The following is a 17,952-nucleotide window of genomic DNA, read 5'->3' as shown; positions in this document are numbered from 1 at the left end:
AATATACTTCTAAACACAATTCAACACTTTTGGTTACTTAATTCTTGAACTAGTTTGACAACATTTTGCCTATTTATAACAACATTGGTTTATAACTAATAACATATTTCCAATGAGATTTTGTTACATTTTCAAGTCAAATATCACTTCATTAGTATTTAATGACATTAATTACTCATCGTCATTTATATAATCGAGGTCTAGGATCATCTTACAACTTTGTTAAGAATACACATAATAACTCTTAGAAACCACATTGATAATACAATCATTCCTCTAAGTGATAGTAGATGGTCTTGGAACTCTCTAATCCCTGGAAAACTGAATATTCTAGCTTGACGAATCTGTTATGGTAAACTTCCATCCATGGCCAACCTCTTTAAATTCGGTATCAACTTATTAAACTTGTGCAGGATTTGTAATGGAGCCCTAGAAACAGAGGAGCACGTGTTCATGGATTGCCTAGTATTACATGAAGTATGGCAGCAGGTCTGCAGATGGTGGCGTTTGTTGGATTATCCTCTAAATTCAATTCGCAATCTGTTAGACTGCAAAGCAAGGCTCGGGGGTCATTATAGGTTGTCAAATATTCACGAAGGTATAATGTTAGTATTTCTTTAGGTGATTTGGAGATATAGGAACCTTAAAGCCCATTCTCGAAATTCAAATCCAAAACCACATACGAAGCTGGTTTACGAGGTACAATCAATATCTCTTCTTTGGATCAATGCAAGGAAACGGAAAGGGCAGAATCTAAGATGGTTTGAATGGAGTTGTGATCCGATTTTAGAATGTTACCTTAGACTATAGTTTTGGCAATTTCTTTTGTTTGGTTTTGATGTTCTCTATCATTTCCTGTCTTTTTCTTTTATGCCTCCTAGCCCCTGGCTAGTTTTGTTTTGTTTTATTAATTCCAGTATGCCGTTCAAAAAAAACATTTACTTTAACCCCGTACTAAATTCACAGTTTATAAATTTTGATTAAATTTAGTGAAAGTTCTTACATAACAATTGTTATTTAACATGTTCATCACCTTTTAAGTTCAAATCCTTAACATGCATTAAGATTTTTATTAATACCCATCATTATATAATTTGGTTTGATAGAATAAGAAAAATATTTGAACCGATCATCAAGTTTTTAGTTTCAATTTTTAAAAGTTTTTTGTTTTTAGTTTTTAAAGAAAATTTCAAGAAAAAAAAAGTAGGAGTTTTTAACTTCTATTTTGAATAAAAATTTCATAATTCAAAAGCTAATTAAAATAGCTTGTGGTATAATCCAATTTTACATCTTTAGAAACTAAAAACTATTATTGTATAGTTCTACATAAATAAAAACTACAACTTTTAGCTAACAAGATATTTTATAATTAATTATCAAATAATATGATTAATTAATAGGCCTCCCAAGTAGTTGGAGCTTCACATAAAATCAATAAAGTAGATGTAACAGAATAAACTAGATGTAACAACTCATAATAATCATTTAAATCGCCATAATATAAATAAGATGAATCTTGAAAAATAATCTAAAAAACTGATGGGGATCATCAATCATGATTCTTCTCATGAATACTCAAAACAAGAAATAGAAATTAAAAACTAAAAAGAAAAGAGTTCTCTGATTTTTTTTAATATTTTCAAATATTAACTACTAAAATTAAGAAAATTAATTGTCCTTGACCTCCACATGTCTCTGAGACCCGATCGAATCAAAGCGCGTTCCGGTCATCATCATCACCTTGAACTCATCAAAGCTTATCATGCCGTCGCCGTTAACATCCACACCGGCGATCATTTTCCGGCATTCCGCGATCGAGCATTCCTCCCCTAAACTCTCTAAAACGTTATGCAACTCCTCCGCCGAGATCGACCCGTTTTTATCAATATCGAAAACAGAAAACGCGTCTTTCAGATTCTCCAACACCTCCGCCGAATCGATATCCTTCGTGTTCAACTCGACGAACTCCTGCAAATTTATGAATCCGTCGCCATCTGCATCCACCTCCTTGATCATGTTCTTTAATTCCTCCTCGTTAGGCTGGTGGCCGAGGCTTCCCATTATCGATCCCAGTTCAGACCACGAGATCTTCCCGTCGCCATTGACGTCGAACTTTTTGAATACTTGTTCCAACTCCTCCTCGATCCGCTCGCGAGAGTTGAAGGAGCTCGTACGCGATGCCACCGGCGGCGACTTATTCGACACAGGATTTGTGCCGTTGTGGCTGCTGTCGTCTTTGCCGTTTTTCTTCTTCCGATGAAACAAATTCTTCAAACCCATGAATACGATAGGGTTAAAATTCCTTTTGATTTTTCAACACGACAACAAATGGCAAAACAAAATCAAAAAATCGCCGAAATTTGGAAAGGATTGAAAGCGACTGGGATGAAATTGATGGATTGAAAATCGGAAAAAAGGGATTAGTTATGGATGGGAGAATTTGAGTGATGAAGATCAACGTATCAAACCCTTTTTTGTCGCCCCCTTTTTAGGTATCATAGTTCCTGTAGAATAGAGGCGTGCGTGAATGCACGATGAGTGAATGGTGCCCCTTCCTGTTTTCTCTCCGCTTCAATTAAACAAACTTAATAATGCCAAACAACACCTAACAAACAATATAAGTACTTTGATTTTTTTTTCTTTTGAAGTAAGTCTTTAAATTCAAATTCAAGTTTGATTTACAAATTGTAGATAAAATAAACGATTAATTGTATAAAAATTTTATATTTAATAGATTTTTCTGTTTAAATGTAAACTCTTTTTATTCTATTTTAAAAAATCACATACATCTTTTCATTTTTTCCCCATTTATGTCTTTTAGCAAGTTTACCGGTATTCTTTTGTTTTTATAAATAAAATTGGGAAAAACCATCAACTATTTTTTATACCCTTGACTTTTTTTTTTCAAAAAACTCACACTTTTTTGTTTATATTAGGTTTTTACATTTTTGCTCATAATTTTTCTATTTTTCTTATTGTTGTTATTTACAGTGTTCTTAATAGTTTTGAACATCAAAATCTAAAATAAAAAACATTTTGTTTTTTTCAACACAAAGAGAAAAGATGTCTTGCCGAAATTTTGTTGAAAAAATATATATTAAAATCCATTTGCAGAACAATCAAAATTGTAGCATCTGAAGTTCATTGGTTAGTGTCTTTGATATCTTATAGTATTATTTTAAGAATCAAATTAAAAGACAACTTCTAAATTCCAATCTATCTTTAGAATCTAATGTAAGCTTTAATGTTTTTCCGTTGTAAACATTTCAATCTTAGATGTGATTTGATCAATAATAATATCATTAGATTCATTATACATTGAAAATTATGTAATGCCTAAGGATAAAGTGTCTTTGATATCTATAGTATTATTTTAAGAATCAAATTAAAAGACAACTTCTAAATTTCAATCTATCTTTAGAATCTAATGTAAGCTTTAATGTTTTTCCGTTATAAACATTTCAATCTTAGATGTGATTTGATCAATAATAATATCATTAGATTCATTATACATTGAAAATTATGTAATGCCTAAGGATTTGTTGAATATTGTTAGTGCATGAAAGTGTCCCTCAACAGTTAAGTGTTTATGGCGAGGTGTTGAAGGAGTGCGAAGATGTTTTTGGATGTGGACCGAAGTTACCTTATAACCAAACTTGGTGATTGGCTACGTCCGGTGTACTGTACACCACAACACAACATTGTGTCAGTATTTTATTAGATGATATCTTTTGTTTAGATTTTGTTTGTAATGCATGCTAAGTATGACTGTTAGTCCACCGTATTTATATTTTGTGGGTGTATGAATAGAGAGGTTATAAGTATGTTGAATGTCTTCCTTGAACTTTATAAAAAAAAAAAAAGATCAAGTTGATATTATTCTTCAAACTTATTTTGTTCGTCATTTATTAACTTTAAGTCTTGCATAAAAGTTTGGTTAGAATTCAACTAAGTTATTATCCTTGTTTTATATTTATTTTGTTGTTCTTATGATTTACGTAATTTAACTTGTTAATTCTACATCTAATTTATTGTTGAACTATTAAAGATCTATTTGAGTTAACTTATACAATTATGCAATTGTTTGTCTCAAAAAAATTCTCTCAGCAATCAGTATCAAAGTCATAATGGTTCTTTAAATTATTGATGAAAAAATAACGTTTCAAATGAATATAATGACATTATTATGGATCAAATCACTTTTGAGATTAAAAACATTTCTAAGAGGAATCTAAAATTATAATCCAAACATAGATTTAGAGTTTCAAAGGTGTCATTTTGTTTGATTCTAGAAATAATCTAAGATGTCAATCCAACTTACTTCATGTTCCGACTTAGAAAACCAATGACTCTGCAAGTAGGGACGGATGCAGGATTTCATAGTATGTCTGACACGGGGAAGATAGTAGTGGAACAATAGTAAAAAAATCAAAATTTATTACACTACGTTTAGACTACTTAGTTGTTGTTGGTGATTTTAGTGTCACTTGGCATTTTTGTGTAATTATAATTGACATGTGAGCTAAGGGGCCTATTGTTTGTACTCTATATTATATGTTTGGTGAATACAGAGTATATACATATATAAGATCAAATTATAAGTCGGTACGACAAAATGACGGGGGTCAAGGGTTCGCGCCCCCTTGCAAGGTCCTAGGGGCAACGCTCATAGAAAACCATTGATTATGTCATTAATTTCAAGATTTGCATAACTAATTTTGGAGATTAATCCTAATTTGTCATGTATATACGACTCCTCTTTTGAGCCATATACAAAACCCTTTTCTACACGTTCTCAAAATTCTTTGGCGATTTGGCTTGTGTTTATGTGTCTAGATACACAAGTGTCCTTTTTGATTATCCTAGACTGGATTTCCTTAGGGTGGAAATATCAGTTCGGAAAGTAAACATACACGATCTATAAGGAATCTGGATTTTCACCATCACCCTACTTTCATTTATCCTCCAACAGGCGTTGTCAATGTCACTACGTGCACCGTAACAAAACCTCCATTGTCTGCAAGTTAGGTTCTCTTTCAACATAGAAATACTGATAATCATGGATCAACGGCATTCCATTAAATATATAAAAAAATGAAATCTTCCTCTTTAGGGTAGTTAATTGTTAATTTTCATATGCTATAATTTTTTAGCATCATAAAAATAAACTTTTAAACAACAAGAATTGAAGACAATATTTTTTCTCTTTGTTTTGAAAAATTTTATAAATGTCTCCTTTAAAATTTGATGTTAAAACCTATCAAAACTCTAACAATAAGAAAAAAACAGATGAATTATGAGTCCAAAAAAATTTGCCCAAAGGAAAATTTTATAAATGTCTCTTACTTTTTTTTCCAAATTTTGTATTGTGTCCTATATATTAGCAAACAAACTTTTTTCCCTGCTTTTTCATTGTCTAATATGCATTTCAAACCAACTTTTTTCTTAAAATAATATTTTTACAAAAAAAAAAATTGTTTTATTATTATTTGGGTTTTAAATCATATTGCCTCATATACATTAGCAAATTTTCTCGTTGTTATTGTACGGCACTTGGATTTGATGAAATAACAAATATTATTTAAAATCTAAGACAAAAATAAAGCACAAAAATTGTAAACGATTATTTTGAAAAAAAATGGTTTGTAAATGTATATTAAGCAATGCAAAAGTAGGGAAATAAATTTTTGATGATGTATATGCGGCAATACAAAAGTAGGAAAAAAAATTAAGAGAATATTTTAAATTTTTTTAAAAAATGGAAAAAAAAAATCTTCTAAACTATTATAAAAAGGTCTTAGAAAAGTTGTAAAAAAAAAAAAATGGGGCATATTGGTAACTAAATTTTGAATTTGGACCGAATTTATAATAAAATTTAAAATTTAGGTCAAAAGTGTAAAATTTAAAAGAAAAAGTGACATATTCGACTTAGGATAGCAAATAATCATATGGAGTACATGAGTTGGTTACCCTTTTAAAATATAAAATCGATTAATTGACAATTTTAATACATTCTAACTTTTTAGTTTATAGAAAACAATGATAACCCTTTAATTCGTATCAGCGTTATTTTCTTCGTTTTAATAAATAAGGTATTTTCATGTATAGATATTTTGAGGTGCGGTTTTATCAATTGAATTTAGTAGTGTTTTCTCTAAATATTAGTATTAAAAGAGAAACTTTACGACACCATTTAAAACAATTTGGGCCGTTGATTGTGTTTTCTTTATAGGTTTTACACCCTTAGATCAATTTGCTTACGTCACCTTTATCAAACAAAAAGTCAACCCGTTATATTAGGAAATTAAATGTAGGAATTAAATGAAAATGATACTTGAATTATTTCCAAACTTACAACTACAAAATTGGTTCCTTATTAATGTAAACCTTAAATTTATGCTCTATTTTCATTCAAAATTGTTTTCCAAATATATTATATGTTGAAATCTCGGAAACTATTAATTTCAAATTTCAAAAGTTTCGGATATTATTATGAATCAATACACTTTCAAGCATGATATCTTCTATTTTAAGTTTAAATGGGATTTCAATTAATTACCTGCTAATTTTCATCATATTGATTTGTATATATATTTCAAACCTTTTTAATAATCAATTTACACAAACATTATGTCATAATTCCTCCGCAAAAAACAAACGCAAAAAAAACTTCAACCTTCCCATCAGTCTGATTAGTCGAATAAATGTATGTACTTCTTCCTTAAATCCTTTTAATTTGTAAGTGTGATATTGTTTTCAAATTTATATGTTTTTACTCATTCGTATGGATCTTTGTTGAATACTTATAATTTGGATGTATAATGCTGCTTTTGAATTTTTTTTTTTTTTTTTTTATGTTGTGTTTGGTTCTTGGTTCTATCTTTTTAATCGGTAACTATGATCCTATTTTCGAAAACAGTAAAGTCAATGTTAAAATTGGATGTTATATATAACGAAATTATGATGTTACATATGTGTGTATACCTTTGTAAAAAATCAATAGACAAGACAAGAGATGACATGACATAATATAACAGACGGGTTGTACAAAAGACATGAACGCCCTCATTAGAAAGTTTTCTTATGTCTCCGGTAGTGACAGAATAAGAATAAGAAATATATATTCTCAACAATTGATATGAGCTTTAAAGTTAAATATAAGCATGTTGTGAAAGATGAAAATAGGCTCACGTATTCTTTGTTCAAAAAGAATCGGTACCATACATGGGCAAGTAAGAATGCACGGTATAATAGAAGTGTGTACTCAACTAGAGTCAGCATTTGACCCTGAAATACCGAAAACGCCCCTGAGAACCTTCTGAAAAAAAAAAAATCAGGTATACTCAAGGACCAAAAATCTAATCTACTCTAAATTGAAGTAAAAAAAAAAAAGAAAAAAATAATTTTTGTTGTTATGCTATATGTTTTTTAGTTTTGGTTCAAAGGCAAAATGGTCATTTAAAAAAACTAACAGTTAGGCTGTTAAGTTAGGCAATCATAAAAGTTTTATGAAACAGTCCCCCCCCCCCCAAGTTTTGAGGTCATGGTGGTGGATTGAGTTTCGTCACTTTTGCCTCTAATTTGCTCTTTGTTTTATAGTAAGGAATGTTCTTTGCTATCACTAGATCATTTCTTGCACGTTCGGGATCCATTGATATAATCCCTGTTGTATTTCAAATTCAATAACAAATTGTAATTAATTAATTTCTCATTGAAGTTAATAAATTATAAATTTATCTCACTTCCTGCTCATCCAAGTTTTCTCATTGCTATACCATCAAGAAGTTGATCATATCGCATATTTTTCTAAATAAGAAACACTAATATCAACAAAAAAAAAGCTATTTAATTTCGTAATAAAGTTGAATTAAAAAATAAGTAAATAAATAAATAAGAAAAAGAAGAACCTTGTATTACCATCATATTTTATGTTTGACCTCATCATCATATTCAAATCCTCCCATTATTTGAGGCATTGTGATTAACCAAAATGCAACAATGCTTGGATCTTTCATGCTATCAATAATATGTTGAAACACCAAAAGAGATGTTTTGAAGTTTTGAAGTGAGATAATTGTTACAAGAGGAAAACAGGTAGAATCGTAATTGGCATTTACCTCATAAGGGTTTTTTTTCATTATGTTGTAAACTTTGCATGGAGGCTCGATAATCTGCAAAGTAAATAAAACTATGGGAGTGTTTCTTTTTTTCTTCATTAAACTCTGTAGTGAACGACTATATGGATAAAGTGTTCTATACATAAAGATTGTAGATAAAAAATGGAAAATAAAACGCAATGGATTGTGAGAAATCACAAAAAATAAGAACCAAACCTAGGAACCAACATCGAACAAAAACCTTACTTTCTTTACTTCAAGAAAATCAACGTACATGCACATACTAAAAACCGTAGAACGAATTTCACAAAAAAAATGTTATTTCATAAAAAAAGAAGTCTGAAAAAAAAAATATAGTGGTAAACCGAAGAAGGCATATCAAAATCAACAAAAATAAAACGAAGATATAAACATAAATGATGGACTTGATAAATGATTTATGTCATAGTTATCCCTAAAATAGAAAAGAAGTCATCAATGAATCTTAACATTGTCGATGATAGTGACAACAACTCAGATTAAGGAAAAAAAGACCTGATATTAGAGATGAAGTGGAAGGAGATGATTAGCTTCGTTTCAGATTTATTGGTTATAGTTTCTTTATATTTAATAGAGTAAATTACACGAATGGTCCCTATGGTTTTGGGTAATTTGCACGTTAGGTCCCTAACTTATTTTTTTAACTCGGAAGGTCCCTATTGTTTGTTATTGTTACACGCTTGGTCCCTGTTGTTTGTTTTTGTTACGCGTTTGGTCCCTATCTTATGTAAAAATACAATTATTTAAATATGGAAAAAATGGTATGGTAGGTAAGGTAAGGTGAGGGGGTGGGTTAGAGTGTGTTTATTTAAATAAATTAAAAAATCAAGGGAAAAATAGACTTTTTATGTAAGACAAAGACCAAGCGTGTAACAAAAACAAACAGTAGAGACTTTCCGAGTTAGAAAAATAAGTTAGGGACCAAATGCGCAAGTTACCCTAAACCATAGGGACCATTCATGTAATTTACCCTATTTAATATTGTGGGGGGTTTTATGTGGTTCATTTTGAAGGAACATAAATAAGTTGCTATTTTTTGAAATAAACAGTTATATTTCGCAATATAGCCATAAAATAACAATGTATTTTGAAAGTACATTGTCAAACGTTGGATTATACTTGTATAGACCCATTTTCACGCATTGTTGGCTATATATAGTTGTTTTCCGTGTCACAAGTAAAAAATATTTGAAGGTACTTATATGTGACAAGCAAGGTCATTGAACTAATAAAACAAAAAATATTGTCTATAAAGAGGTCCTTCAACGCTATATATATTTACTTATTTTAGTGTAATTTCTACACATTTCAATAATACCAATAAACCTGCTTTTTTATAATTATTCTGTAATATCTATATAAATTTGTATTTTATTTATGTGCTCCCCACGTTTAACGCGAGTCATATTCTAGTTACACATAAAAGCAACGACATCATCCGATTAATTCAATATTCTTAGAAGTCGTTCTATTTTGGCAACTCCAAATACAAACTAAATGTCAAATATAAAAGATATTTTATAAATCCAAACATCCGATCTATTTGTTTGATTGTTTGGCCTTTTATTTGGCAAACCATTTAATGATTCAAAGGGTGTTTGGTTTTTTTACTTAATTTAGATTTTTTTTTTTTTTGTATAAAAACATTAATTATGGAAAATATTATTATAATTAAATGTTAAATACATTAATTATACATAACATTCTCCATGATTAGCGTATTTCATATTTTTCAAAGAGAAATATTCTATGGGATTAATACATTTTATATTTAATTACGGTGATATTTTTATAATTAATGTTTCTTATGGAATTAATACATAAAACTCAAATAAGTTATGTGTTTATTTGTAAAATTGTTTATTAGTTTATTCGGTGTTATAATGGAGTTTTGTAAAAAAAAAAAAAAATAGTTCTGAATTAGCTTATATGATGTCGAAACAAAATAAGTTGATAATTATTTTTAGTAATTGACAAGTTTTTATTTTATGTGTAATAATTAACAACTTATTAAAAAAATCCTTATATAAATCAATAAGTAAGTAGGAAGTGACTTATCAAAAACTTTTTATTTAAGTTGATAAGTGCTTATGAAAATTTTTTATTTAAACATTAAAAACTCTTTATTGGTGATACCAAACCGAGATAAGTCAATAAACACTTCAAATAAGCAATTTCAGACACCCTCTTTAGGCTTGACAACAAACTTTTTAAATTTTTTGACAATTTTTAGCTTTAAGAAAAAACTCAAATTAAAGAAAAAAATGTGTTCGAAAATACAAGTTTAAGACTTTTATTTTAACCAAAAAACTCATAATCCAAAAGCTACTTCAAGTAGTTTTTTTTTGGACCTTTTAGATTTTCATAGCTTTTAACTTTTAGTTTTTATGTAATTTTAAACTTTTATAATTTTCTGCTAATTTGTAGAATACTTTTACACAAATAAAAACTACAACTTCAAGTTACAAACTAATATTCAAGTTACAAACTATTGGTTTTAAGTTTTACAAATATCAGCTAGTTTTGTCAAACTCGTCCTTAATCATTATAAGTTTTTAGTTAATTTGCCCAATAATTCTACACAAATAATCTAATTATCAACTATCAGTTTTCAGTTTTAGAACTACATGTTAGTTTTGTCAAACACGTTCTTAATACAATGACCAAGAAAATGATTCAACAATATGCAAAACTTGTAGCTGATTTTGGATTTTCTCAATATTCCATATCTTTTTTGTTTTATAGTTATTTTATTGTTTGACTAATCTTATGCTAATTCTATATCATTCCTAGGTTCTGGACAAAATGGAAGATAATTTAGTAAACATATTGGTTATATATAACTTAATTTTGTTATTAAATAAGTTCATTAATTGGTTAATGAGAATCAAACATAGCCTATAAAAACGTTAGCAACAAAACCTTGAGTTACCTTATAACACCATAAATTTGAATTGTAACAAACATAAAATAAACTTTAAGATAACGAGGAAACATAGAATACAAAACAAGTAGATTTCTTATTATAGTTGACATTGACAATGAGTGAATAAAGTTTAAAGTTTAAAATAAGTCGGGATATCTATCTTTTCTGGCTTTAGCCCTTGTGGACTCCAATAAAAATAACACAGCCACAAGAGCAAACATCCACTGGAGTAATAACAAATACCTCCTCCATCATCCCAGAGCATTCATTCTTCTGGAAGAAAAAAAGGTGAAAGAAAAAGAAAAAAAACCTACAACCCATCATCTTCATAATAACAACTTCTTCACCAGAGACAGAAACTACTAACGATATACAATTTACACTTTATACCCACAAGACAAGACAATGATAGATCATAAATGTAGTTGCCCTGGACCACTTTTTCGCGATGATCTTGAAACAGGCGGCCTGTTCAACTCTGGTGTGGGCCCCCTCACTTCTTCCGCTTTCTCAGCCTCCTTCACCTCCTGTAACTCATTTTTCATTTGTAATTAAATTGGATCATTTCCAAAAATGTTAATTAGTGATTTATGAGGTGTTAAATTTATTAAGATACCTTTGAGGAAATGGAAATGTTGCGTGAAAAGGAGCGTGCTTGTGTTTTTGAATGCAAGCGATGTTGGTGTTGTTTCTGTTGAAATCGTTGTAGCCAAGATGCAAAGTTTATTCCATTATTGCTCATGTTCATGTTATGAGAAGAAGAATCTTCCTCCTCATTCATGTTCATGTTCATGTTCATGTTATTGAAATCTTGTGAGAGTGTGGAAGGGTTTCTTGATTCTTTGTTGAAGGAATATGAAGGTACTGTCTTCAAACGAGTTCTTAAGATCTTAAAGGCTGCACTTTGCTGCATTCATAGTAAATCAAATAAACATTTCTTCAATTCATTTTATCTATATCTACTTAGGAAAGAGAACTAGAAAAGTAGAGATTCACCTGAGGAAGTAACATGAGAAGACCATAGAGCGATTTTAACAACCATATGTATCTTCCAGGTTCAAGAAGCTGCATATAAATAATATAAAAAGTTAACTTTCTTTTAATAGAAATTCAACTTTTTAAATTAAATATCAATCAACACACCTGCAGCCTAAGATAAGCAAAAATAGGAGTCTCTAGAAGGTGTATTAATTTGTCGAGCTGAACCAAGAATCTGACATTAATATCCTCCTCTGTTAAAGATTGAATCACAGAACTTGCGTGTTGGTAAGCCTACAACACAAAAAATGAAAACGAAGATAATATTAAAATTTAATTTTCAAGAATAATGTAATATTCAAATAGGGTAATATAATAACCTTACCTGTGCTAATAAGCAGAGACTTATAATGGCCATTGATGAATGACTCCATGAGGCGTATAATGAAAGAAAGAAGTCCTTTCCAGCAGCATTAACAAGTGATTGCTTTAACAGATCTCGTAGATCAGATAACTCAGATGAGGTAAGCAGAATCAAATTTAAAGCCTGAAATACAAAATGAAAATTATTTTATATTTTAAAAATATTCATGATTTTTTTTATTGAGTTACTAAAACAACCTGAACCATAGTAGATGCAAAATCCAGATCAGCTTCCCCTTCTAGAATCTTAGAGAGTTCACGGTAAACTCTTTCAGCATCTAAAAGCACACAAAGTCGGCGAATAATCAAAGCACCGCGTCTGAAAAGGGCAAAATAGTCAATATATATTTAAAAGAAAAAAAAAAGAATTGAAGAGAATTAATTTATCACCTTTCGAGGAGGGCATGATCTGTCCGAAATTTTTGAACTAAGAAAATGACAAGCTGGCGAAAGTTATGTTGGTCTTTTGCAATGGCTGCATGTACCTCCAGCACCAGGAGCACTACCTACAAAGTTTGTGCCAAATGTCTAAAATACCCTTTCAATAAATAAAGGTATTATCATCATCATGTGGATTACCTGATCAGAGGGGTCTGATAATGACTTGAGAAGTGTGTCAAAAATATCATTCAGAAAAGAGAGGACCTGTTAATGTTATAACACATGAAATTTTGGTAACTTTAAAGATCTCTAAAAGAATATAAAATTAAATAATATAAATAAAAACAAAGTTCATGTAATGAGAATCCAATGTTACCTCCTGACGATGCCTATTCAAAAGGGTTGAAATCCAATGTAGTGATTCAATTCGAGTAGCCTCATGCTCATTAGATAACTGCCTGATAGATTGAGAGGATAAAAAGGTAATTTTACTATGATACTTTACAAATTATAAAGTTATTGTAACTTTAGGGTTAAATTTTAAAACAAACCTCCTAGCAATGTCAAGGATTGCTCCAACATCAAATCCTTCAGCAGGAGCAGCCTTGATTGCACGAAGCTCTTCATTTGTTTCACGGGCTACCTGATAAAAACTATCATATCAAAAAAAAAAAAAAAAACATATAGAAAAATAAAATATAACTAATGAATAAAAAATAAAATAAAAACTTACAACTCGTATTTTCTCTTCTTTGTCAGCTATGCATGGTAAGATAGCTCCCAATATATCAGCATAATAAGGTACAAGCTGGTCTCCACCAAGTTTTACAAACTCGTTTATCTGCAGAAAAAAAAAATGATAATAATTGTCCAATTGATGCCTTGCCCAAATAGTTTAAACTTTTCATAAAAACATAAATGACATTATTACCCATGTTATTGCAGTCCAACGAGTGAATTCATCAGCAGAAGCTGCTCTTTGTACAAGTATTTCAGCCATGCGACCATAATCTACAGACTTCAAGAGTAGGACTGCTAGAGTCAGAAATTAACAAATAAACTATGAAAAAAAAACTATATTTTTGGTCCCTGAGGAATCAGTTTGCTACTTTGGTCCTTATATTAATGATTCATAACAACTTTGGTCCCTGAATGGTTAAATCTAACTACTCAGTTTATTTATTTTAAAAAAGACTACGTTGGACCCTGTGGTATATTATTTTTTCAGTTTTGGTCCAAGGGCAAAATGGTCATTTGAAAAAAACAGATGAGTAGTTAGATTTAACAATTAAGGGACCAGGACCGTAAGAGAGAACAACAAAATAGAGACCAAGATTGCAAAATGATTCCTTTAAGGGGCCAAAAGTGTAATTTAGTCAGAAAATAATATAACTGAGAGATCTGATGACAGATTTCTTGTAGAAGTGTTACCGGGGAGTTCTTAATCTCTTGAAGGAACTCTGAAAGTGCTGAGTCAGCTTGCTGGCGGATTTCATGACTAGAATCACTTAACATATTAAATAAACCTGGGATATATCATCATGTCAATGAAGTTTATATAAAGAAAAACTTTATAAAATTTAAAATAAAATATTTTACCATCAAGAAAATCAGGAAGAAATCCCAACATATCGATGTCTGGAACACTGTCCAAAACAGTGATCCAACCCACCAAAAACTGGCGGACATAAGGATTCAACACATTCATCCGCTCTCTCAACAGCGGTATAAATTCCTCAATGCTGATTTTTTTTTTTTAAAAAAAAAGGAAAAGTTAATATGAAAAATGACTAATTACCCTTATATACAAATATAAAGTAGAACCAAAGATAGTAACCTGAATTGATCACTCTCTGTAACAATGTCCTGTTTTCCAACAAGTAAAGGGCAATTCAGTAAATAGCATTATATAGAAAATGGGTAAGAGCTAAAATATATAATGAGACCACTTGCCTTTACGAGTCTATCTAAAAGATGGGCAGCGCTTTGTACATTGGGATCTGAATCTGCTGAAAGCTTACATAATGCATCGAATATCTTGTTGAAGTGGAAAATGAATTCTCCTCTCACAACCTGTAAAACTCAAAAGGTAAGTTGAAAATGGTTTGTATTAAAAAAGCTTGTTTGATGAAGTTTGGATTCATTCTCACCTTTGCAATGTTGTATAAAGCTTCACAAGCATAGTAGCGAACTCTGCTATCTTGATCAGAGAAAGAGTTTATGACTGGTGGTAGAATTTGCTGGCAGGTCATATCAGAAAAAGAGAAAGTTTTATCAAATTTAAAAAGTAAGTCAAACTTCACATCAACCAATTACTTTTTAGTAACTATTAAAAAGATAGTTTAAAGATATCAAAACTAATACCAAAAGAATTGACAATATAAAGAGACATTAAATTCAACCCATCATGAAAAAGTTTCCTGACTTATTAATAATTTTCTCAAATAGCATGATAGCTAAAATAAAGAAAATGTGATTATAAAAAGTGTCATCAAAAAATTATTATTTGAAGGCATAGTTAGGCAAAGTTGAGAAAAACATGATCAAGAAAAAATAACTGTATATTGACTAGTCCTTGTGTATAAATATATAATGAGAACCTACATTGGGAATTAATGCCCAGTAAGCTAGTAGAAGTATAAAACTACTGATTATGCTTTCTTCAACATATTGACTAGTCCTTGTGTATCAATTTAAGCAACCCATACAAAAAATGGCAAAGGGATCAAGAAATTCTACACATAATTTTTTATATAAATACATTAATAAAACTGAAGTTTTATCTAGTGGTGGGCTAAAGGAAAACTTCTAGGATGACTCTAAAATCTAAATGCTGCAAAAGCTTGTGTATCCATATGTAAGAGACATGCTAGAAACAGTTCAATAACCACACTTTCAAGTAGCTTACAATCTACCAATTGAATTCAGAATTTACATCAACGTAGTTCTAAATGAATTTCTTGCATGTTGCCATGTTCATGATTATGAAAGTGTTAGAAACCACTGATTAAACCAATAAACCCTAATTTCAAAGTAGATCATCCACCATCATATCCATGAAGTTTGTCATCAAAATAAGCAAGTCCTCCATGAATGAGGAGAGAACAGACATGCAAGAGCAACAACAAAAACATAAACCTTGCAAACAAAACTTGTAAGAGAACATCATTTAAAGCTCCCAACGGAGAATCGGAGATATGATGATTAAGCTACAGATCATAAAATGTCAAAGAACATGACTCCTAAATGGGCTTTCAGTTAATTTGGAGAGTTCCTGTAACGGATTAGACATTTAAATTATATCACATCTAAAAAAAACTGTGAATGCATGATGCATCAATAATCCTAAACAAGTGATCATCAATATAGACTTTGGAATGCAACAGTTAGTAACCAAGATTGACATGGGTGATCAGTATAGAGATTTGAGGTAACTGAATATGCTAGAGGGCTATTCCTTAAACAGGAGTGCATAAATGATGTTATACATGTCATAGAAACATATAGGGTTCACCTCTAAATTTCTATTGAGCATCCCCAACTAATTTGAGATTAATGACTTCTTGTTGTTATGGTACTACAGAGTAAAATAACAAATTAACAGAAACACACAGAGATAAAAAAAGAGGAAAAAGGAAGTTAACTGATTAGCACCCTAACTTATCTTATTTATGAACAACGATTGCACCAAACTAAGGACTTATATCACATAGCATAATTTTTATACCGACTGCAGAAATCTAACAAGTTTATCATTCGGGTTCAACCAATACTGGTGTTCTATGTCATAACAAAAAAATAGCCAAAGAAATTAATCCAAACCTCGAGATGTTGTGCAGCTTCAGCACTCAAACCAACAGTAGCTGCAGCCAAGCCAATCAACCCTCCCTGCAAATATGAATAACAAATTATCAAGAATGCCAAGTAAAATCTCAGAATCATTCTGGCTATACCTTGCGGTGATTTGCTTGAGGTGAGTAAGTATACTCGTGTGTCAGTAAATTAATCACAGCAGTAATCTTATCATGATCTCCAGCAGCTGTCAATTGCTTTACAATTCCTTCAACCTAAAGAAACAACAACAAAATCATCACCAAACCTAAAACTTAACAATAGATTTTAAACAATAGAACAAAAACAGCACAGTAGTTCAAAATTGACTAAAATAACATATACAGCACATTCCAATATTGATTAAAATAACCAAAAAGCACACTAACCTCAAGCGCCGCATTTTTCCGCTTCTCATATAACTTATCAGAGAGGTTCCGAAGCACGGCGGCCGGAATGGCAGATAAAGCATCCGCCATAACAAACGATAATTATAATAAAATAATTAAATCCTTATCTAGTCGGAGCAAGGCGGATAACAATCAAAGTCGTTTTCTGACCTTCTCTTGCTGGAATCGGAACATCTCCTTCATGGATTACAGCTAACAATAACAACAGAGAAATTAAAAGTTACAGAATAAAGAAAACGATGAGCGGATTTTTGGAATTAAAAGGAGAAATTCGATGAGTTCGAGTGCGTTGTAGATCTAAATCGGAGTTTTGAGTGTGTCAATTGGATTGAATGGAAACGGAAAGAGACGCCGAGGATCTGTCGGAGGGATGGTTTCTTAGTTCTCAAGGGCGTGTTTTTGGCGTTTTGGGGTTTGTAATGAATAAGAAGAGCAACGCGTGATAAGTTGGGAGTTGATCACAGAAGTTTGCCAGCTTTTGAGCCCAAGGATAGTTATGTAAACTACCCAAATCTACATCAATTTCACAGTATAATAGTACTATTTCATTTTGAGATTTTGTAACATGTACCTAAGGCATATATATAAAAAAACATTAATTAAAATAAATATTATCATAATTTAATATAAAATATATTAATTATAAAGATTATTACCATAATTAAATGTGAGATATATATTAATAATTTACATAATAAATGTATTTCATATTTAATTATGGTAATATTTTTCATAATTAATGTTTCTTATATGTGTCCTTAGAGGGCACATATTAGAAAAATCTCTTTCATTTTATAGTTTAATATTAATATACTAGGTTATAACCTGTGGACACCACTGATGAAAT

General features: G+C 30.4%; 2 protein-coding genes across 2 annotated transcripts; both read right to left on the bottom strand.

The window, feature by feature from the left end:
* Positions 1–1,463: 1,463 nt before the first annotated feature.
* On the bottom strand, positions 1,464–2,591 carry LOC145092644 (putative calcium-binding protein CML25). The gene has a single exon (XM_079030606.1). The coding sequence runs from the start codon at positions 2,278–2,280 to the stop codon at positions 1,669–1,671; it is 612 nt and encodes a 203-aa protein (XP_078886732.1). The 5' UTR covers positions 2,281–2,591; the 3' UTR covers positions 1,464–1,668.
* Positions 2,592–11,157: 8,566 nt separating this feature from the next.
* On the bottom strand, positions 11,158–17,583 carry LOC145092643 (protein VAC14 homolog). The gene is made up of 20 exons (XM_079030605.1): positions 17,085–17,583; positions 16,818–16,931; positions 16,687–16,752; positions 15,015–15,104; positions 14,818–14,937; positions 14,702–14,730; positions 14,464–14,606; positions 14,296–14,390; positions 13,796–13,882; positions 13,598–13,705; positions 13,416–13,507; positions 13,241–13,322; positions 13,063–13,128; positions 12,874–12,989; positions 12,682–12,802; positions 12,446–12,607; positions 12,226–12,354; positions 12,079–12,147; positions 11,699–11,989; positions 11,158–11,609 (listed from the first exon to the last, which is right to left on the bottom strand). Exons 1-20 carry the CDS (start codon positions 17,172–17,174, stop codon positions 11,496–11,498), a joined length of 2,184 nt encoding a protein of 727 aa, XP_078886731.1. The 5' UTR covers positions 17,175–17,583; the 3' UTR covers positions 11,158–11,495.
* Between the last annotated feature and the right edge of the window lie 369 nt (positions 17,584–17,952).

Source organism: Lactuca serriola, chromosome 3, assembly GCF_051521515.1.
Source record: "Lactuca serriola cultivar US96UC23 chromosome 3, Lser_US96UC23_V15, whole genome shotgun sequence".
Classification (NCBI taxonomy): domain Eukaryota; kingdom Viridiplantae; phylum Streptophyta; class Magnoliopsida; order Asterales; family Asteraceae; genus Lactuca; species Lactuca serriola.
This window is presented reverse-complemented; position numbering and strand designations above follow the sequence as displayed.